Source organism: Anabrus simplex, chromosome 1, assembly GCF_040414725.1.
Source record: "Anabrus simplex isolate iqAnaSimp1 chromosome 1, ASM4041472v1, whole genome shotgun sequence".
In the NCBI taxonomy this organism is placed as follows: domain Eukaryota; kingdom Metazoa; phylum Arthropoda; class Insecta; order Orthoptera; family Tettigoniidae; genus Anabrus; species Anabrus simplex.
The window spans coordinates 970,266,612-970,291,080 of record NC_090265.1 but is presented as its reverse complement, the minus strand read 5'-3'; the positions used below and the strand labels follow the sequence as shown (position 1 = coordinate 970,291,080).

Sequence of the window (24,469 nt, the reverse complement as noted above, 5' to 3'; positions counted from 1 at the left end):
ATCAGGAAGACGATCCTGAATTGAAGGGTATTATTGACAGAATTAAATCTGGTGAACAGGTCAAACCGTATGCCCTCAAAAATGGTGTTCTGTGTTGTCCTGCTCGTGGGCGCAGAGACCCCAAAATTGTTGTACCTTCTAATCTAGTCCCTGCTCTTTTCAAATATTTCCATGAATCCCCTGTTGGCGGACACCTTGGTGTATTTAAAACTAGGGAGAAAATTCGTAAGCATTTTATTTGGAAATCTATGGATGGTGAAATTCGCACTATGGTCAAATCTTGCAAAACCTGTAACATCAGTAAACCCGCTCCTAATACCCGCCTTGGTCTGTTGTCATCTGAGCAAGCTTCTCGCCCAATGGAGAGACTATTTATCGACTACATTGGACCATTCCCGCGTTCACGGACCGGCCATCGTTTCATACTTGTGTGTGTTGATGCGTTCTCGCGTTTTACATGGCTGTTCCCTACTCGCATGGCTAATGCTAGTACTACTATTTCTTGCTTAAAACAGATCTTTGCTTCATTTGGACCCTGTCAATTTTTGGTGAGTGATAATGCTAGAGCTTTTACATCTGTGCAATTCCGTAATTTCTGTTTTGATCTATCTATCTCTCATGTGACTACAACACCTTATTATCCCAGGCCTAATTATGCTGAAAGAGTTAATCGGAACCTAAGATCTGCTCTTATTGCATACCATTCTTCTGACCACTCAAAGTGGGATTCTTCACTTAATTGGCTATCATTTGCTTTCAATACTGCTGTTCATGAAAGTCACAAGCAAACTCCTGCTTCATTGATGTTAGCGTTCACCCCTAATTCTCCACTTTCTAATCTGTGGTCCATTAACGATCTCCTGCCTGATGTCGCTAATCCAGAAACGATCCGTGCTGCTTGGCATCGTGCGCGTAAAAATTTGAAGGTTTATTACGCTAAAGTTCAACGTAACTATAATCACGGGCGAAGACCGCACAATCTGTCTGTGGGTGACCAGGTCTATGTAAAGACTCATCCCATTAGTAGTGCTGCGGACCATGTAATAAGCAAGTTATCCCCCAGATTTCGAGGTCCCTGCACAATTTTGAAATTTTTAACCCCTGTATCATTGTTAGTCAGTGATCCTGAAAGAAAGAGGATCAGCCGTGTGCATTTATCTCAGATAAAAATTCCCTAGTTATGAGATAATACTTTAGTAACTATTTTGTTTTGGGGTAGTGATAAGGAATTAGTTGTAAGCAAATTTTTAATTAGTGCGCACAATTTTTCGGGTTTTATAGTTTATTATTTAGTTAAGTCTCTTTAGTTGTAATGGAAAGGTCATTTATGATCATATTAGATATAATTTAGTATGTATTGTGGGGTAGAATTAAGATCTTCGTAACTAGGGATTATTGTCAAATTGTGAAATCAGGGTAAGCTCCGGCAAAGTTTTTGAGTTTCTTTAAACTATTTCTTAAATTTCATCTTAAGTTATCCATAGTGCTTGCCGGAATGGGGGGGCTAAGATAGTCCCAAACCTGTGGGGGAACCTCCCAAATGAAGGTCGAGGAGACACCGGTTAGGTGCCTCCAAGCTCTTGTCCACCAGGGTGGCTTTAGCTTCATATTCCCTGTCTGCTGCGGGTAAATTTCTGTTGCAGTGGCCGGAGGGGGATACCATCCCCATTTCTGCTGTCGTGCCTAGTGGAGAGGTACGTTATGTCTTGGGCCCTGCCGTTCTGCACTGCATTCCAGTGAGCTGAGCTACAGATGACAATTACTGTTCCTGCCTGACAACTTGACGTCCCTAATCCAAGAGGGAACCGTCTGCATGGTGGTGACCATCATCCCATGCCAAGATTCTGAATAGTTACCAGACATACACTGACGTGGCCATTAGTGGCACGTGATATCACCTATACTTGGACATGGCAATTTACAGCGCTGTAACCAGATATGCCAATGACGCCAGTCGTGCTAGGCTGTGCGCAGTCACCCAGTTTGAACTGTAATGTAGAGGCTGAAGACAGTGGCCGCGTCGTCAGTCACATCAACAGCAAGAACTCGTGGTGCTACAGTGTAAATAAACTGGAAAAAACCAAGAATTCAATCCAAAAGATGTCTCTTATTTTGTGTAAATTTTTTTTTCAGTGAACGTTTCATTTTTTTAAAGAAAATAATTTCAGTGTGGTGTTTTACGAACATAAGAACAAAAAAAAAGAAATTTTTTTAAAATCTCTTTAGTGTATATTTTATGTGCTTTCTGTTTCAATGAACATTCTTATATGTCCTTTGTTTTCAGTGACACTTTTCCTTTGTTTTTCAGCGTTTTATTTTTAAGGTGTTTTGTTATTTTCTAAACTATGCTGTAACTGAACTGCTAAAATTGTGATCAAAATTTTTATTTTTGGAGCGGTGCTCCAAATTAAAGGGGGGGAGTATGTTGTGATTATTGGGATTTGATTATTTGGACTCGGAAGACGGCGATAAATTATGTATGTAAAGGATTTATTCAATTGTTTGTTTTGGTTTTCCTCAGTATGTGAATTTTGGAATTGTTTAATTTGTTTGAAGTCGATATGATTTTAAAATTATTTGATTGTCATTGTAATTCTGGTGCATCCTGTACCACACGCGCCACATCGGCGTGGGAGATTTCCGGTTTCGTAAAGTTGCACAAATTTCGTAATTTTTCTAGAGGCTTCCTAAATGTTCCTTGTCAGCACTATTTTTTCTGCGCTCCTATTGGAGAAAATAAAAGGAAATGTGATTGGTAGGTGAAGGAAATCATCGTACGCTCATTGGCCGTGGTAATATTTCATAATTTCCGGGGAGAAGCGTTGTCGCTGGAGCCTTGCTCTGCGAGGGCGTCTTTTCTGTTTGACCACTGAAGGGAACGGTCACCTTCCAAGGTACGGGTCTTCTGGGCCCCACCATCCGGTAAGCACTGATTATTATTTTTTAACTTTTCTGGTATTCAGTTTCAGATGTAGTGTTTCATTTAATTTATCTTGCCGGAGCGTACCCGTGTTTCCTTCTGCTTCCAAATGTTATAATTATGACTTAGCTGTTTCGGTAAGTCACCTCACCTTGTTAAGAGATAGTTCCCGTTTGTTGTTTTGTAAATTAAATGTTATACGCCTTTCGAAGTAATCCTTATCAGTAATATTTTTCTCGGGACTATCTCATTAATTCCGCTTCATCATGGAATATTCATCTTTAGGTCGGGTACCCTTTCTCAGAAGTGTTTTTGAGGGGGCTACCCACTGAAGATGCTCTGCTCCATGATTATACGTAAATTATTTTTCCTCCTTAGATGTATCTCTTCACTTTAGTATAACGTTACCTTCCTTTATTTATTTCGAACTGTTTTGGGTTTTTAAAGGTAACGCCACGACAGTGGAACGTCATGTGTGATGTTCCGGTGTAAAATAAATTTAATTACTAAAAGCTACCCTCATGTAAATTGTAATGGTTGTTGAAATTATGCCGTCATTATTTTAATTGTATCTTGGTTATTGCTTTATATATGAAATCAAATCTAACTTGTTAAGTAAAGTTTAGGATTACATTGACTTCGCTTCTTCAGTGTTACCAATACCTTCCTCCGCCTGGATATGGTTCCCAGCCGCTTCCCGGTTATCCTTTCTTAATAGTCATGTTGGTTAAACTGTTTGTTTATTTCCTGTGATTTATGTGCTTGCAAATTTAATTTCGTACATGTTTACATGCCTAGTGTACAGTACTTTTGGTGAAAGCATTACGGTAGCAAACATTTTCTCTTCTTTAAACCTATTAATTGTAACCTTACCCTTTGGAGAGGTTGCAGATAGGACTACTTTAAATAATCTTATAACAGGATACCCAAAACTTCCTCTAGGTTGCTATGAAGTCAAATTCAACTGTTTGGACGATTTCATTCAGCAGAAACCCTTGGATATTACCGTGAACTCGTGTCATAGTTCAATTTCAGTTAATTTACTTAGTGAGGTTAGGATTTTGTACCTTAACACCAGAAGTATGAGAAATAAGCTTGACGATATTGAGTTGTTGTTATTCCTCATTGGTGAAGTGGATATTGTGGTTGTGTCTGAAGTTTGGATAACTAGCAATGAAGCTAAATTCTATAATCTAAGGAATTATGATTGTGTATTTGCTCACAGAGATGGTAGAGAGGGAGGTGGAGTGGGTATTTACGTATCGCATAGTTGGAAAGTAAACTTGATATCAAAATGTGAGTTGAATCATAGCTTGTTGTGGATTGAGATTTTCAGATATCAGTTCAAAAGGAAAGGTTGCAATCACATAAACATTATTGTTGGATACAATCCTAACCGGAATAATGCCACTCCATTCTTGAGTTCTCTTGAACAATTTCTCAGTCAGCCTAATAGTCCTAACAAGCTGTGTTTGTTCCTAGGTGATGTCAATATTGATGTTTTATCCAGTGAGCAATTAAAAAGGAAGTATCTCCATCTTCTAACTTGCTATGGTTTTGCTCTGTGCAATAGAACATATCCAACTCGAATAAGTGACTCTGCTAGCACCTTACTTGACAATATATCAGTGAATAATTCTGAATTATGCTATACAGTATCAAATATTAATAATGACTTAAGTGACCATAATAGTTTCTGACATGCTATGGCCAAACCAAAACACTCACCTAACATCTCCTCACTCTAATATTTCTGCAATACCTAGTAGGTGTCAGGAGAATGAATCGTGCAATACCTACATGAACACTGGTGTAGGTCTACACATGTCAGATACATATCATGCGAACAGTTGCCAAATAGATATATTGTATGATTCATTCATTAACCAAATACGACAAAAGGACTATTATATGAGCTGTCTTAATAAATACAATACAACATTAAAGGGCATAAACAAACCTAGGAAATTTCCCTGGGTTACTAATGATCTTCTTACCCTTATAAAGAGACGAGACTGCTTGCATGCAAAACTCACAAGAATAACATGCTTCTGAGACAAGAATACTGCAGGTTGTACAAATACAGTAACTAACCTAAAAAGAAGACTCAAACATGACTACTATTCAAACCTTTTCAAATCTCGTAACAACAATCCAAAACAGACATGGAAATTAATGAACGAAATCATTCATAATAAAAAAGTAACGAATGTCTCGTGTACCACGCTTGAAATTGAAGGCAAAGTAATAACTGATAAACAGGTTCTGTGTGACTCATTCAACTTCTTTTTTATAGACATTGCCAAAAACCTAGCTCTAAGTATTCCTAAACATAATACTGTGGCTTTCAGTGAATTTACTAATCTTGAATCCCTTTACCTGTACCCAACGGATGTAGCAGAAGTAAAGTCAATCATATCTAACCTTAAAAGTTTGAATAGCTGCGGAATAGATGACATTACTACCCCACTATTAAAAAAAGCAAAGGACCCTATAATAGGATTACTCGTAGAGATCATTAACGGGTCCCTGACTACCGGTATAATACCCAATAAACTAAAGATAGCTAAAGTGATCCCTGTGCTTACGGGAGGGAATAAACTAAATCGAAGTGATTATAGGCCAATCTTGATTTCATCAATTGTTTCCAAAATTATGGAAACTGTTGTGAAGAAAAGACCTTTGGCTTTTCTAAACAAAAATAATTTCTTCTATAAGGGGCAATATGGGTTCATGGAGAGGTCTAGTACCGAAGTAGCTACTGTTGATCTCATTACAATGTTACAATCCATCGTAGATAACAATAACATCGCAGCAGGCTTATTTATTGATCTTACCAAAGCTTTTGATACTGTTGATCATAGTATTATTTTAAGAAAATTAGAAAAGGCTGGAATTCGTGGCCTTGCGCTGAATTGGTTTCGAAATTACTTAACAGGACGAAAGCAACTTGTTACCGTGAATAATTACTCGAGCTCTGCCAAGTATGTAACCCATGGTGTCCCACAAGGTTCCATACTAGGTCCTGTTTTATTTCTCATTTATATAAATTATATTTATTCATGTGATCTAAATGGCTATATCACATTATACGCTGATGACACCAATATCTTCTATACGGGCAAAAGTAAGGACACAGTTTTAGAAAACATGCAGCAGGACATACTCTCTTACACTGGTACCAGTGCAACAAATTGACAGTGAATCTGCAGAAAACTAAATACATACTTATTTCAAAACAAAAATCCTTCACTCAAATTGTGATAAATTACTCATAAATGATATAGAAATATAAAAAGTAAATAAAGGGAAATATCTTGGATTAATTATTGAAGAGAACCTGACCTGAAATGACCACGTTCAATACATAACTAAGAAAATCGCCCCAGTTGCTGGGTTACTAAAGAGACTTAGATATTTAATCCCTAAACACCTCCTCCTACAAACTTATTATGCACTAGTGCATAGCCACTTGCAGTACTTATGTGTAATTTGGTCACATTGTATAAAGTCTTCCCTGAATGAAATAATGGTGATACAGAACAGGGCAATAAGGAACATATTTAACTTACCATTATACACCTCAGTAAAAGACCTATACACTCAGACCAAAATTCCACCTCTCAGCATAATTACAGAGATTAATTCTGTCTTACTAATGTATAAAATAAAAAGAAACATAATATTTCACAACACTACTTTAATAACCAATTCAGACAACCACAGGTATCAAACTAGACATGCAGATGACTTGGCCTTGTATCACATCCACTCTTCAAAATATAGGAAGAACAGTTGTAAATCCTCAGCAATTCAAGCATACAACAAACTTCCTGCTGACGTAAAAATTGCCCCTACTTTAATAACTTTCAAACAAAAGGCAAAGGAAAATCTATGGAATAGATACTTCATAGGTGAAATATAAATATGTAATGTTTAAAACAAACACTCGCCCCGCTTTGTCAATCCTGTTGCATTGTTACTCACTTGTAGTACTAAGTAGTTTAAGTATCTTAGTATAATTAAGGAACTATAGAATGGTATTTTATATTTATTTTTTACACTTTCTGTATTGATGTCTCTACTTTTACTGTTTAAGTCACCTGATTATATCATTGTAAGTATTCAGAGTTTGTAGATCTGCCATTGAATATATTATTCACTGTACATTTCCTCTGTATGAGCCTTTGGCTCATTGGAATTAATTATTGAAATAAATATCTATCTATCTAAATTACTCATGCGTTAATTGATACTGGAGCAGAGATCTCTGTTATATCTGAAGATCTTTATAAACAAATTAGGGAACATGATGGTATCAAGATCTTACCAATTTCAAATCTCAAGGTGAGAGGAATAATTCCTGAAAAATCCGTGAAATGCAAATTGCAGATATTGACTAAGATCATCATTGTAACACGGAGTTTGAACACATATTCATCACATTGGCAAATGTTCAATTCATATTATTGGATTTGACTTTTTGAATAAATATAATAGGATTATTGATTTTTCCAATGACATTTAAACGATATACAAGCACAGTATTTGGAATACCCACAGTTAGACAAAGTTCAACTGATGGATGATTATCAGAGCAACGACAGGAAGGATATAACTGCATTGACTGAGGTCATAAATCACATTATGCCAGGAGAAAAAACTCGCATGAACCATAGAAGTAGCATGGAAAAGACCTTGGATAATGATTTAGAGGAGATTCAAGATGAAGATGACATTCTGCAAACAACCAAGAGAAAAATCAATGAAACAGAATTGAATGAACCACAAGAGAAAATCCTGATGAGAACTTTATTAGATATAAGGAAGTATTCGATACTAACCTAGTAAAAAATTAAAGGATATAAATTGCAAGTTACGAATACTTCATACTTAAGGAAGCCATATCCTACTGCAGAGAAATAAGGATCAAGTAAGGAAAATTATTCAAGAAATGGAACATGATAAAATTCTAAGCAAGTTATGCAATATATTAATCCATTGACAGTTGTTGTAAAACCTGATGGTAATTTGAGGATTTGTCTGGATGCCAGAAATCTCAATGGCCGACTTGTCATTGAATATGATAGACCGCCACCCATTAGAAAGGTGATATGAAAATTCAGGGGTCAAATATTTTTCAACGATGGACATGAGATCAAGTTACTTTCATATTAAGATGGATGATGAAACAATGATTTATATAGGATTTATGTTTGATAATATCACCTACTGCTTTCAGAGATTGCCATTTGGTATGAAAAGTTCTGGAGCAAATTTGGTCCGTGCCTTGGATCAGACTGTATAAGACTTGATGGATGGAGCTTGTAAATTAGTTCATTTGAATAGAAGAGAAGAAGGAATTTACCATGCTTTTAATCTCAAACTTCATTATCAGTAGAGAAGAGGAAACATCGTAAGAATGATTAACAGTAAATTTTAACAATGTCTAATTAAAAAGTATTCCGACGAGGGAGGTTATGTACTCTAAATGGTCACGTTTGTGGATCCATCCCGATGTTTACCAGGCGCATGTGTTGTCTTCAAGATGTGTTCTTTGAACCACGCGGTAATACTGGGAAGCGATACATCTCAACCTCCAGAAACAGAACTTTGTAAGACAATTTAATAACTTAACGCTATATAACATGTAATAACAAATACCCAACTCTAGTATTGAAAACAACCTCCATATTAATTGATCACATGCTGGGCACAAACAGTAGTAAAAAATGTAATGTATTCATATAACAAATAACTTAAGTGATCACTACCTACTGGTATGTAAAATTTCTAGTGAAGAAACAGTTCTAGATGTACCAATAATCAAAGATAGTGGCAAGTAATTTGTAAATGACAACAAATTAAATCAGTATATCCTACAAAATAAATTTAACAATGAGGAAATGGACATAAACACTTATTAATAATAAATGTATCGAGTATATTAGCAAGGGAATTGAAACCAGCTTCATTTCAATAAAAGGAAAGAACGCCAAGACATTCCTCTAAAACCTTGGGTTACCCAAGAATTACTAACACTTATTCAGATCAAAGACTCACTATTTTTGAAAACAAAAGAATCAGTAAGAAAGTAACCAAATTAAAAAGAGAGTTACAAAAAGGTATTATGAACAAAGATTACAGAATTGCAAAAACAAAACATTGTATGTAGGCAATGAAGTGTTAAATAGGAAGCTTGGACATAAACATGGAATCAGCCATCTGGTGGTAAATGATGTCAGCATTACAAGCACAGAGGACATATGCAATAATCTAAATGAACTATATGTTTGATTTTTTTTTTGCTAGGGGCTTTACGTCGCGCCGACACAGATAGGTCTTATGGCGACGATGGGATAGGAAAGACTTAGGAGTTGGAAGGAAGCGGCCGTGGCCTCAATTAAGGTACAGCCCCAGCATTTGCCTGGTGTGAAAATGGGAAACCACGGAAAACCATTTTCAGGGCTGCCGATAGTGGGATTCGAACCTACTATCTCCCGAATGCAAGCTCACGGCCGCGCGCCTCTACGCGCACGGCCAACTCGCCCGGTGAACTATATGTTAACGTAACTGAAAACATAAGAAAAGGCCTTTCTGAAGGTGAGCAAGTTTATGGCAGCACAACAGCTGAAAGTCAAACTATTAGTATTTTCATGTCTCCAACTGATGAATGTGAAGTGCTCAAAATTATCACTTCTCTAAAAAATAAAAATAATTTAACAGAAGATAAAATAACCAATGTCATATTAAAAACCTGTGTTGAAAGTTTTGTGCCATATATTGTGGAAATTATTAACCGATCAATTATCAGTGGAGAAATAAACCCAATTACTCAAATGTACCAGAATTGTACCTATCTTCGAATCAGAAGATAATACAGATCCATCCAATTACAGGCCAATTAGTACAGTATCCGCAATTGGTAAGCTCATAGAAAAGGTAGTAAAAATTAGATTGGTAAATTTTCTATGTAAAACTAATTACTTTTCCAAAAATCAATATGGGTTTCTCCCAAATAGAGGAACTGATGCCATATTTGATACAGTGATAGATGTTCAAAAGACCTTATATGAAAATAAATTAGCAGCAAGGGTACTCGTATATCTTAAAAAAGCATTTGACCTGGTTGACCACAAAATACTTCTGAACAAGTTAAAAATAGCAGGAATTAGGGGTTTAGCAAACAAATGGTTCCAAAATTATTTATCAAACCAAACACAATATGAGATGATTAATGATACTAAAAGTTCTAAGCAATAAACAAAAACGGGAGTACCGCAGAGCTCGGTGCTAGGTCCTATTCTATTTTTGATTTATGTTAATGACATACAATCTTTAACAATAAAGGGAAAATGTAAATTATTTGCTGATGATATCTTGTAACTTATAAAGGACTAAGTGCTAGGGGCTTTACGTCGCACCGACACAGATAGGTCTTATGGCGACGATGGGATAGGAAAGGCCTAGGAGTTGGAAGGAAGCGGCCGTGGCCTTAATTAAGGTACAGCCCCAGCATTTGCCTGGTGTGAAAATGGGAAACCACGGAAAACCATCTTCAGGGCTGCCGATAGTGGGATTCGAACCTACTATCTCCCGGATGCAAGCTCACAGCCGCGCGCCTCTACGCGCACGGCCAACTCGCCCGGTAAGGACTAAGTGAAACAAAAATTATGGAAGATATAAATTGTGACTTGAACAAGTTATCAGACTGGGATTTAAGTCAAAAATGATCATAAATGTGACTAAAACAAAATACTTAATCTTTCATAAAACAGCCCACAAGATCACAGCGGCTAACACTGTTACCCTAAAGGACCAAGTAAGAGAGAGAGTCAACTCAGCTATGTACCTTAGTATAATATAGACTCAACACTTTCTTGGAAAAGCCATATTGATTATGTAATCAGCAAAATTACCCCTTTGATAGGAATAATGCACAAATTAAGATACAGTAATTTCTCTCACCAACACTTGAAGTGTATATATTATGCAACAATCCAGCCACATCTAACATACATGAGCTTCATTTGGAGAATATGTAGGATTATGTTGATAATTTGGAAATCCTACAAAAAAGAGCCATCAAAATCATGTATGGATTTCCCTTCCTCATACTCTCAAATGAAGTTTGGCAGAGTCAAATATTCTGCCATTCCATAAACAAATTGAATTTTCATCATCAGTGTTTATGTATAAGCTAGACAGGAAATTAACCAACTGTGCTGTTAACTACTCCCATTTTAGTGAAATTCACAGATATGAAACTAGAGGATCATTAAGGATAAATCCCTCCCACTCTAATTCAGTATAAAGTATGGACTAAAAGGCATAGAATCATCAATGTTTAGGGAATATAATGGGTTGCCTCCTGTCATAAAGAACTCTAAATCGGTTAAATGTTTTAAGAAAAAAATGAAGGAATATTATTCTTATACAGATATCTTAATATAACTTCTATATAACTTAAATTAATACATTGGTATATTGTCCATATTTAATATCTTACAGCCGTGCAATATCTGAATATACTTCTGAATAACTATGATGCCAACAAGTTAAAAAAACAACAGCTATGTCTTACTTATCGAAAAATGTACTTGTCACTTTACTGAAAAAGCTGCAGTATATGAAATGTAATTATTGTGTCGCCTTAAGAAAAGTATGTACTGTACTGTCCCTATCACGAGCCAGAGGCTCATGGGACCTTTTGTCACCAATAAACAAACAAATAAATAAAAAATAAATAAATAAATAAATAAATAAATAAATAAATAAATAAATAAATAAATAAATAAATAAATAAATCTTTCTGCCTGTCATCTTTGGACAACATGCAGGAGAATAAAATGGCGCGGAGAAGAACATTGTTCTCTTTACATTCCAGAACATCGCCTTTGCGCCGTCAGTTGTTCGAAATCTTGAGAAGGTTGTTGCAATGAAGTTAGATAAGTTTTAAACAAGTGTTCATGAACTTACTTTGTTTGAGACAGTACTATCTGCGCACTTTTTATCGATAGATTTGTGTATGGGTTTGAGGAGTAAGGAGGGAGCAATTTCGGTTCCAGTAGTACTGCCAACTGAATTGAAATGAAATATGAACTGAATCGATAATATGATCGATCGATATGAATTTTGCTAAACCTTTGTTATCTTAAGCCAACAACTGTGTCACACACATTATATAACATTATATAACATTTCTTGATGCAAATCTTATTCCTATAGTGAATTCTATAGTTTGGCTTTGCTGTGTAAATAACAACAGTACTAGTACGTAAAGTGCACGCCAGATGTCGCACAGCGATGCATAAGCGATTCATAGTTTGTGTTTCAAAGGTTGCCAGTACGAATCTCGAAGATTGCCGAGGTCGACCAATTCAGCACCAGGGTGTAAATCTATCCAGAAAAGGTGTACAGATAGTAGTTTCTACCACGTCGCTTGGATTTTGAACATTAACCCACACTAATGCGAGCATGCAAATGCTATAGTTGTGTAACTGTGTTGGAAGTATTTGTTAAATTGTTAAATTGAACAGTAATCTTGAAGAACAACAGCAGAAGCCCATGCAAATCTGAATAGGGCATCTTGGGACATTAATGTGAGTTACTTAGAATGAACTGCCAAACACAGAGAAGTAGCACAAAATTAGGGTTCATTGTGAGGGTTTCTGTAGTCACGTACTAGTTCGTGAACCATGGGCAACAGTTGAGTGGCCTAGTAAGTGGTCCTGATAGTCGGGATACCAGTTGCTACGGAATGGGAATGGGCACCTCAGACATATTCTGAGTCATGGCCCTCCTTGTGCTCAGGCGGCTAGAGCTATACAATCCATCGGTGGTTTTTAACCTGTTAGAGGATAGATCCTCACTTGTAAGTAGGGTAGCACAATGCTTCAAGAGTTTACCGAGCTCAGAAAATTTTAAGCAAGCCTTGGACCTATGGGAGTTAATGGATCCCACTCCTATTTGGCAGGCGAGGGGCTCCTTGGAAACAACTTGCGAACAAAATGGAATTCGATGGGAAGCTATCAATATTAATGAGGCTTATGGAAGAAAGATAGAACTGGCTGAGTCAGCAAAGAGGATGCACCTGGATGTGCTAGGAGTAAGTGATATTCGGGTAAGGGGATATAACAAGGAAGAGACAGGAGATTATAAAGTGTATGTGACGACTGTTAAAAAGGGAAGGGCAGACTCTGGAGTAGGGCTGTTAATCAGGAATACTATTGCATGCAACATAGTTTCTGTTAGGCACGGAAATGAGCAAATGATGTGGGTAGATTTGGTAATTGGAGGAATTAGGACGAGAATTGTCTCAGTGTATTCACCATGTGAGGGTGCAGATGAAGATGAAATTGACAAGTTTTATGAAGCATGAGTGACATCGTAGTCAGGGTCAACAGCAAGGATAGGATAGTGCTATTGGGCAATTTCAATGTGAGAGCTGGAAATAGAACGACATAAAAGGGTGACTGGTAAATGTGGGGAAGATGTAGAAGCTAATAGGAATGGGAAGAGTTTGTTTGACTTCTGTGCTAGTATGAGTTTAGCAATTACAAATACATTCTTCACGCATAAGGCTATTCACAGCTACACATGGGAGGGTAGGGGTACCAGATCCATAATAGATTATATCTTAACCTACTTTGAATACAGGAAATCTGTTAGGAATGTTTGGGTTTATCGGGGATTTTTCGATGAAACAGACCACGATCTGATCTATAGTGAACTATTGTCTCTAGGCCTGGAATAGAGAAAGCGGAATCTGTCTGCAAATGGATAAGGGTTAGAAAAACTAAAGGACAAAGAAATTCGACAGAAGTACATGGATATAATTAGTGAGAAGTTCCGAACAGTGGCCAGTAAGCAGGTTCAGGATATAGAAAGAGAATGGGTGGCATACAGGGATGCTGTAGTAGAAACAGCAAGGGAATGCCTAGGAACAACTGCGTGTAAAGATGGGGAAAAGCGAACATCTTGGGGGTGCCGACAGGGAATTGTACGTAGATGAAAAAAACAGAACGAAATAAATAGTTGTTGAATCCAAAAAGAAGTCGTAGGAAGATTTTGGTAATAACCCAGAAAGGCTAGGTCAAGCAGTAGAGAAACCTTTCTGGACAGCAATAAAGAATGTTAGGAAGGGAGGGAAAACGGAAATGCACAGTGTTTTGAGTAATTCAGGTGAACTCATAATAGATCCCAAGGAATCACTGGACAGGTGGAGGGAATATTTTGAAAATCTCCTCAACATAAAAGGAAATCTTCATGCTGGTGTCACAAACAACGGAGCTCATGGGGAGGAGAAAAATGATCTTTGTGAAATTACATTTGAGGAAGTGGAAAAGGTAGTAAATAAACTCCATTTTCATATTGCAGCAGGAATAGATGAAATTAGAACTGAAATAGTGAATTATAGTGGGAAGGTAGGGATGAAATGGCTTCATTGAGTAGTATGATTAGCATGGAGTGTTAGTAAGGTACCTTCGGATTGGATAAAAGCAGCAATTGCACCTATCTACAAGCAAGGGAACATGAGGGATTCCAACAACTATCGGGGTATGTCACTGATTAGTATACCAGGCAAAGTATTCACTGGCATTTTGCAAGGGAGGGTGCGATCAGTGGTTGAGAGGAAGTTGGATGAAAACCAGTGTGGTTTCAGACCTCAGAGAAGCTGTCAGGATCAGATTTTCAGTATGCACCAGGTAACTGAAAAATGCTATGAGAGGAATAGACAGTTTTTATGTTTCTTAGATCTAGAGAAAGCATATGACAGGGTATTGAGGGAAAAGATGTTCACCATACTGGGGGGACTATGGGATCAAGGGTAGATTATTAAAATCAATCAAAGGCATTTATGTTGACAATTGAGCTGCAGTGCAAATTGATGGTACAATGATTTCTTGGTTCAGAGTAATTAACAGGAGTTAGACAAGGCTGTAATCTTTCACCTTTGTTGTTTGTAGTTTACATGGATCATCTGCCGAAAAGTGGTACAGTAGCAGGGAGGGATTCAGTTAGGTGGAAATTTAGTAAGCAGTCTGGTCTATGCTGACATCATCATAGGTTGTGCTGCCATCCAGCAGATGCAATCATGGCTGTGACATCCAATGACGACTTTGTTTTAATGGCAGATTGTGCCGAAACCTGCGATCTAATGTCTTGGAGCTTCGAAATACGTACAATGAGTATGGTATGAAAATTACCCTTTCGAAGACTAAATTGATGTCAGTAGGTAAGAAATTCAACAAAATTGAACGTCACATCGGTAATACAAAGCTGGAACAGGTAGATAATTTCAAGTATTTAGGATGTGTGTTCTCCCAAGATGGTAATATAGTAAGTGAGATTAAATCAAGATGCAGTAAAACTAATGCAATGAGCTCGCAGTTGCAATCAACAGTATTCTGTAAGAAGGAAGTATGCTCCCGGAATGCCTGTTTTCAGACCAACTTTGTTTTATGGGGGCGAAAGCTGGGTGGACTCAGGATATCATATTCTTCAATTAGAAGTAACAGACATGAAAGTAGCGAGAATGATTGCTGGTACAAATAGGTGGGAACAATGGCTGGAGGGCTCTCAGAAATGAGGATATAAAGGCTAATTTAGGAATGAACTTCATGGATGAAGCTGTATGCATAAACCGGCTTCGGTGGTGGGGCCATGTGAGGCAAATGGAGGAGGATGGGTTACCTAGGAGAATAATGGACTCTGTTATGGAGGGTAAGAGAAGTAGAGGGAGACCAAGATGACAATGGTTAGACTCAGTTTCTAACGAAATAAAGATAAGAGGTATAGAACTAAATGAGGCCATGGTACTAGTTGCCTAATAGAAGATTGTGGCAACGTTTAGCAAATTCACAGAGGCTTGCAGACTGAATGCTGAAAGGCATAACGGTCTGATGATGATGCACGTATGTATGTATGTATGTCCAGTGATTTTTGCCAATGAAACAATGTGCATTTATTTTAAAAGTATGATATGTGCATATCAATTCTTGAAATATGGTCAAGCTACATTTTCTTTTATATGTATTCAGTACAAAGTGTGCCATGTGCGTGTCAATCCTTGACACATGGTCAACCTACAGTTTATTTTATGTGGTTCATAATGTTGAATTTGAGTGTGTCTGAACATTAATAGTTTATAATGCAAAGTGGAAATCAGATATACATACTGTATATATTTCAACAAAGAGGTTATCTTGTGTCAAGGTACAAAATTAAGTTACAATCACCTCATGTTACTCATGATGTTAGATATCGAACAAGTCCGAGGTGATCGTTTTGCAAAAGTGAAGTGCAAATTTGAAAGTTCATTTCATCTTAGCACTTGTTTATCAAGGATAAGGCATCATATTATGACTTGCAAGACTTCACGGAAACGTCCACATCCCTTCTGATCCGGATTCGACATGTATAGAAGGAAGATGACGACTAATCTACCAACAACCCTTTTCAATCCCAAGATGGAAACTTAAATCTTGGAGGAGAGCTGAAGGGTAATAAACATCGTAAAGAAATTCCAAAAGGGACCGCAATGAGGTACAAATCGTGGAGACGACCATGACCACATGGCAGGGGAGGGTCAGAAGATCTATTAATGTTTCTTTTTCTACTTATTTTTTCACTTAAGTGAAATCATGTTGTAATAAATTGCCATAATTCCAGCATATCATTTGTCTACATTATGACAAGATCTTTTTTGTACGAGTACTTTGAATTCAAATGGAGATTTTGATAAAATTTATATTTTCAAGTTCAAGCGATAATCAAACCATATTAAGAGATAAGAATTTCATATTGTTCCATATTGAGGTGAGTTTACTAATAAGTTTAAAAAAAGTATAAAATGGTTCAATCTTTCAATACTATTAAATAAGAAGTGCAAGTTTACATTCCTATTTAATTAAAATTGGTACCAGTTTTGACCGGTATTTTTGGACATCATCAGCCAATCACAAATAGGTGTAATACAATGCACAGATAAATAAATTGTGAAGTATAAAGAATTCTGTAGGTTGCTGATAGTGAAGCACTAAAATCTTTAGGGAGTACTGTGCCTTGAAAGATGCACAGGTAAAAATATAAAGTTTATATATGTCAGATGCAGTTTATGAAGCACTAATACACACGTATTTATCAGCTACAGTTTATAAGGCACTGTACAATTGTACTCATGATGTTTGATATCGAACAAGTTCGAGGTGATCGTTTTGCAAAAGTGAAGTGCAAATTTGTAAGTTCATTTCATCTTAGCACGAGTTCATCACGGATAAGGCATCATATTATGACTTGCAAAATTTCACGGAGATGTCCACATCCCTTTTGATCTGGATTCAACACGTATAGGAGGAAGATGACGACTATCCTAACTAACCTTTGGAGTGGGTTATCAGTAATCCCCTCAATCTAAAAATTTTTATTCTACACGCCCTTCTCCATATTACTTGTATAATAATCTTAGCATGAGCAAGTGCAAAAATCTTTATTCCGTACTTAGCCAGCTTGGATGGAATGTATTGACGAAAGCCGCATCTACCTCTAAATGCATCTAGCATTTCATACCTAGTTCCAACAAACTGTAGTGCTTCCTACAGTTACCAATGAACGTTTCTGCTCAGTACCACACCGCAGTGAGTTTGTCTGTCAGTTTACGCTGGTTTCGGAGTTGATGTCATCAAATTTCAAACATTTCATCAAGAAACGAATCGATTTATGCTATTGTAAGGCTGAAATACTCGATTCCTGTACCATCAGTTTCCCAGAGATCTTGCAAATTCGTGTGGGATACTTTCAGTGCCCCACCAAGGAACAGAAGACCTAAACATGCCTTCAAATTAACAAGATTGGTAGCGGCTGCATCTTGGGGTCAAGAGAATTTAGAACTAACCGTTGATATGTAATGATTTGTGCATGTTACGATTTCTTGTAGCATTTTGTCGGTAAAAAACAATTGCAGTGCTTCAACTGGCATCTTAGCATTCTTGACAACTTGTACTACTCCAGGCAAGTGTTTTATAATATCATGTTCAGTCTGCCTGACCCTTCTAATACAATTCATTACAGGCCGATGATTCCACTGGGTCCTGTCCTTTCCAACATACATTTCATTTCATACTGCTCACTTTCAGTCATGTCCTCTTCACACATGGACTTTTCGCTCTTAGAATTATGATAATTATCGTTTACGACGTCCCGATCACTGTCATTACTCGCAACAACTTCATCGTTGTCCAACCACTGCTCGATTTGATCCATAACTCTCTGAATAAATCGCAGTAACTCCCTGGAAAGAGAACGCAAAATCATTATTCATAGCTCATTTTGTAATATTGTGTTTATCCCACTGTAAATAATCACAAGTAGAAAATATGTCAAAATGTGCCCACTACTACACTTGTACTTAATAAAAGAATGTAATTTTATAATAAATAATAATGGAAGAAGGGATGACTTACCAAAAAGAGTGAGTACGATTAACAAGTCACCAATACACACCTGTGGACTGAGACACCAAGTCTGCAGTTGACGATATAAACGTCTCTAATCAACGGCTCGGTGATTACTGAGATATTCTCACAACGTCACGGCCTTTGTATTGTTGCAGAAGGAAGCTACAAGAAGGCAGCCCGTTCTGCCTTGCTTTGTTTGCCTGCGATACCAAAAAATAATAAAGTGTGTGGACTCTCACTCGGAGGGTTAATCAACAACATCTATGGGGATGGGCCACAGTCCTCTCCCTGCCGCAACACCTAATTCACCTGTTTCATCAAATTTCTTAATCATTTTCTTCAGCCCATTATTGACCTCTTCTCTACTGCTTCTGTCGGCGATATTCCTGCAATGCAGCGATGCTATTGCTGTCATTCTGATAACAACTTCACTAATAGTGCACGGTCTCTCTTCCCAATAGGTATTACTTTTCACATGGAAAAGTGCAACTTTCTTAGGTTACAATGAAGATTTACTACACAAAAGCAATCAACATGCATCACCAAGCAACAACCAAGGAAATGACAACGCAATTCTCCTGGAAGAACATTTTGACGTCAGAGTTAGGGAATACTGCATGTTCTGACCGCTTACAGCACCATATTTGCGCCTGGTGGCAAAACTTGGAACTCATGGTTTTTGTGGGATAATTTGCGAACGCATTTAGCATACCGGTATCTACAAAATTTCAGACTCCTACAATCATTACAGACAGTGCTGTACCTCACTGAATACCATAACTTTAATTGTGGACACCTGGTATGAACACCTTGGAGAAGGGTGCTTGCTGTATTTATTCTAATGAAGATAGTTTCTTGGTAACTTCAGGGTAGAACACAACAAGGTTTAGGTATAAATTGTGCTGACAGCATATCAGAGGATAGGAGAAAACGTAAATGCCCATTCAGTCAATGTGCCGGTCTCAGTACTACTAGATAGTTTTCAACTTTTCCTCCTCTGGCTTGAATGAATGTACTTTATTAATAAAAAGTAAACGTATAAATCTTAATCCACTTACTTCGACAGCAGTGAGGCAGGATCGCATCATGCCCGTTCCTGTGGCATGCATCTGTGCAAGATTGTAGAATGCTAATACATGCCCAGATTGTGATGCAAGATTGAAGTACTTTATGGCCAATTTATAATCTCTTTGGACACCCAATCCTCCTGGAAAGAAAATAATATTAATCAAACTTCTGACTCGTCTAAGAGGAAGAATGGAGGAGGGGACTCAAAGAGAAATAACTGATCACACTGTTCATACAACTCACATGGAAAAAGAAGAGCGTTAAAAAGCAAAATTAGTTTTTCATTCATTGACACATGCAATAACTTGACTATTATGTGAAATATCTCCAAAAGACAAACAATTAGTAAATTAATGTCCATTCCACAATTTCACTCTACTACAGACTATCCCTTATGCTAATCAATGAGATAGCTCTCTCTAATTCCACGAGTCTGGTGTTGATATGCTGATTCTTGATAAATATTAAACAATGTTAAATTTACCTATATGTTAAGATACTGGAAGAAAACGTATAGTCTAGCTCCTTAGCTCTCTCTCTCTCACATGTATGCATGTTGGGATAGCAGTGGTAGGAATATTCAGGCAGGCTGTTATACTCGATATGCAGCAGTAATCCCATCTATCGAAGATAAATGGCAGCACAATACACAAAGCACATCACAAGAAACAATGGTCAATGTAATGTTATTGTTGATCAATTTTATGAGCTTTCTATATTGTAGACCTTCACATTTAGTTATCTTCCAATTCTGTGACATTAGAGCACCTAATGTAAAGTGAGTCATCCTTTCTTTCATGACTTCCTCTTGTGTTATTATTCAAGCGATCGTTCCTTCGCAACTTTTTCTCATTCTTATAATCTTCACAATTGAATCACCATCACCACCAATATTATTATAGTCGGTACGGTAAATATGAATAAGACATAAATAATCGGAGCTTGTATTCTCTATAACTTTTGTTATATTGTACTTTTCGATATGACCAATAAGATAGGTGATTAAGAATTAAACTTTTGACACCTTCCCCTAAACTACCATTTCAAACAGGGTGAATAAAATTATGTATAGCATAGTCTCTAGTTCGTTATTACCCAACTTTACATACTGATTTTCATTCAATTCTGTTCACCCATTTTCTCGTACCTTGGCGCTGATATGGACTTAGCAACAAAAATCCAAATTCATGAATATCTCTGTTATCATAGCCGGTACAGTAAAAATGTATAAGACATAAACGATAGGAAATTTAATATAACTTAAGTTATGTAGTATTTATCGATAGGGCCAATATTACAAGATATTAGAATCATTCCGTATTGACGGTTTTCACTTTACAAAGGTGAAAAATGAGAGTATCTTCCTAATTCAATACAATAAATATTCCGTCATTAGACGGAGTAAACAAATTCAAACATGTTTCGGCTCGTTTGAGCCATCTTCAGTGAAAAATGAGGGAAGATTTGAAATAATTTACACAATATAAGTTGAAAAAATGCTAAAAAACATAATGAAGGAGCAAATGAAAAAACAAACAAAAGAGAGCCTAGACGGAAACAAAATTAGCACAAATATACAATATTGGTCAATATTGTATATTTGTGCTAATTATTTCAAATCTCCCCTAATTTTTCACTGAAGATGGCTCAAACGAGCTGAAACATGTTTGAATTTGTTTACTCCGTCTAATGACTGAATATTTATTGTATTGAATTAGGAGGATACTCTCATTTTTCACCTTTTTAAAGGGCCAATATTAACAAATATTGGCAAATTCAATTTTAGGCCTTCTCCTAAACAACCATTTTGCTCAGCGTGAATAAAATTATTCATGGCCTAGATTGCAGCGACTTATTCCCCGACCGATTTTCCCGATACTGATTTTCATTAAATTCTCTTCAGCCATTTTCTCGTGGTAAGCGTATATACATAGAGACAGAAATTATGGAAAATTAAAACTGTTACTGTGGCCATGACCGGTACGGAAATATCATTCTTTTTAAATTCTGAGCAATGTACAGACAAAACTCTTTATATTTATACTGAGATTAATTACAATTAGTCAGAATCGTCTCCAAATGGCTCCTAAAATCTCCAGAAAAGTCACTAGTCATTATCATTGAAATTCTTCCACTAAATTACTAAAAATGACTCCCATATCTAGAGACTAGCCTCTAGAATCGACTAGACTAATGTGAATGAACACGAACACAGCACGCGAGAACAAGAGATTGACAATCGATATACGCGTCGCGATATACAGGTTTCAATAAACATAGCATATTTGTGCACACTTCTCGCATTAATACACGTCGATATTTCATTTGAAAGCGGCCAATGAGCGAAGGACTTCCGGCCACTGGCGTAAAAAAGCTGAAATGGAGGGGATTTGAAAACAAATGTTTGAAGTTCACCAAAAAATAAGTTAAAATCGGGAGGAATAATAGAAAAATTGGTAGGTGGGGAAAACTGTCGAAAATCTCGAGTCTTCCGCCTAAATCAGGAAAGTTGGCAGGTATGACAATTTTGGCTCAAGATGGTCTCTAGAGAGACTGAAACTAGTCCTGAATCTAGGTAATTATTGTTATAAGTAACAAATATAGTAATGAACAGGTGGAAACCTTTTAGCTGTTGCTTTCACATTTGTAATTGCTCTTCAGTACGGATCATCATGAAGTTTAATGCTTAAGAGTGCAACAACATTGCTGAGGACGACAAGGTAGGGAGAGTTCCAAAAAATTCCCTAGAACAGGGGTCTTCAAATGGCAGACTCCGGTCCAGATCTGGACCCTGATGCCGTGTTTCCCAGACATGCACGGTGTGTACGATGTCAGAAAGAGAACAAATCACAATTAATACAGTAAAAATATTTTAGTGAGTTAAGCACAACTTATACGTCCCCTGCTCCATAGATGGCAGTACAGTATTATGAAGGTATGAGAGTGAACAGGTTTTCTATTTGCTCCAAAGATTGCAGTGACTGTTTACTCAGTTTCTCTCCATGCAGCCTCTTCTCTGTTTCAGTTAGTGGTTAGTGTTATTTTTTAATTATTGTGCAGAGCATGCTACAGCTTACTTATCTCTTAATTGAAGACTTGGAGGAAAGAATTTATTTTCCCAAACTTCCTTCAGTATCTTGTAGGTTTGTCGCAATAAATTTCAGATTTTTTTGTAACTACTGAAGAGAGGATGTGATTAACGATTCATGAAATTCAACAAATTGGAAGACTATCATGCTGTGGAAAAAAGATTTTCCGTTGACTCTCGAGGAGAATGAATTACTAAAGCAACTGAATTGTGGAACTTTGACACGGCAGAATTACAGCTGCAGATAAGAGAAGAAAGAGCTGGGAAAGATATTGCATCCTTTTGATTCTCTTTTGATAGAGATTCTTACTCTAACTTAGTGCATGTTTTGAAAACATATGCCGACTATGTCTGGGTCAACATATTTGAAAGTATGTTTTTCAATATTAATTTTGTGAAAAATAATTTCACATCCAGAATTATTAATGAACACTTGAGGACTGCTTAAAGCATTGCTGGAACTTCAGGCTTCAAAATTTTGAAAATTTTCAGAAAACAAGACATGCCATTTCCCTCATTAATGAGGTTGAGTGAGTGAATTATATATCTCAAACGTATGTAAGAACACTGAATATAAAATATCATTAATCTAATATTTTGTTTGTATGTGAATGTATTGTATGTCAACACTCCACTACAGTAGTTGAAATTTAAAAAATGCAGGGAAATAGGTTACAGTGCTGATACAATTATACACAGTATTAACTTTTTTTCTATAATTATTATACAGAGTAATCAATCAACATAAGCAAGACCGGCACCTGTCTTATTCAACCAAATATTTGGACCCAAGAGCTCCCTCTACTGCAATATTACCATCAGTCTGGACCCCAGGGAAAAATAACTGAACACCTCTGCTCTAGGATATTGGCACATCTGATGTCAAATATGTTGTAGAGGTCTACTCTCTAAATGACGCTATGTAACATATACTAGAGTATCTTTTTCTTCCTCCTCTGCGAACCATGTGACCTTGCCGTGGTGGGGAGGCTTGAGTGCCCCAATGATGCAGATAGCCGAGCCCCAGGTGCAACCATATCGGATGGGTATCTATTGAGAGACCAGACTAACGAATGGTTCATCGAAAGGGGGGTAGAAGCCTTTCGGAAGTTCCAAGGGCGGCAGTCTAGATGATTGATACGGCCTTGTAATAATACTCAACATGGCTTAGCTGTGTTGATACTGCTACACGGCTGAAAGCAACGGGAAACTACAGCCGTAACTACCTCCCGAGGACATGCAGCTCTCTCTGTATGAATGATGTACTGATGATGGCTTCCTCCCGGGTAAAATATTCCAGAGGTAAACTAGTCCCCCATTCGGATCTCCGGGTGGGGACTACACGAGAGGGGGCGATAATCAGGAAGATGGATACTGACATTCTGCGAGTCGGAGCGTGGAATGTTAGAAGTTTGAATCGTTGTGGTAGGTTAGAGAATCTGAAAAGGGAGATGGATAGGCTAAAGTTAGATGTAGTTGGTATAACTGAAGTACGTTGGCAGGAAGAACAAGATTTTTGGCCAGGCAACTACCGAATTATCAACACAAAATAAAACAGGGGACGGGTAAGCTACTACGACCAGCATAGTGAAAGAATTATTGTCGTCAAGATAGACACCAAACCAATGCCCACCACAATAGTGCAGGTCTATATGCCTACTAGTTCAGCGGATGATGAAATCGAAAGAATATATGAGGAGATAGAAGATTTAATACAATATGTAAAAGGTGACGAGAATCTAATTGTGATGGGAGACTGGAATGCAGTGGTAGGCCAAGGAAGAGAAGGTAGTACAGTAGGAGAATTTGGATTGGGACAAAGGAACGAAAGAGGAAGTCGGCTGGTTGAATTTTGCATTGATCATAATTTAGTCCTTGCCAATACTTGGTTCAAACACCACAAACGACGGCTGTATACGTGGACGAGACCTGGAG

The 24,469-nt window shown here is 37.2% G+C and overlaps 1 protein-coding gene across 6 annotated transcripts in view; it reads right to left on the bottom strand.

Annotated features, from left to right (window-relative positions):
• The window catches only part of LOC136857838 (protein sel-1 homolog 1), a 275,191-nt gene that overhangs the window by 92,840 nt on the left and 157,882 nt on the right, over nucleotides 1–24,469 (bottom strand). For all 6 annotated transcript variants that reach the window (XR_010858566.2, XM_067136810.2, XM_067136809.2 and 3 more), the window contains one exon: nucleotides 19,437–19,585. Coding sequence is in view for 5 of the 6 variants with exons in the window: in XM_067136810.2 (XP_066992911.2) it covers nucleotides 19,437–19,585 (149 nt within the window). In the remaining variant the exon portion in view is untranslated. The remainder of the gene's footprint in view (nucleotides 1–19,436; nucleotides 19,586–24,469) is intronic.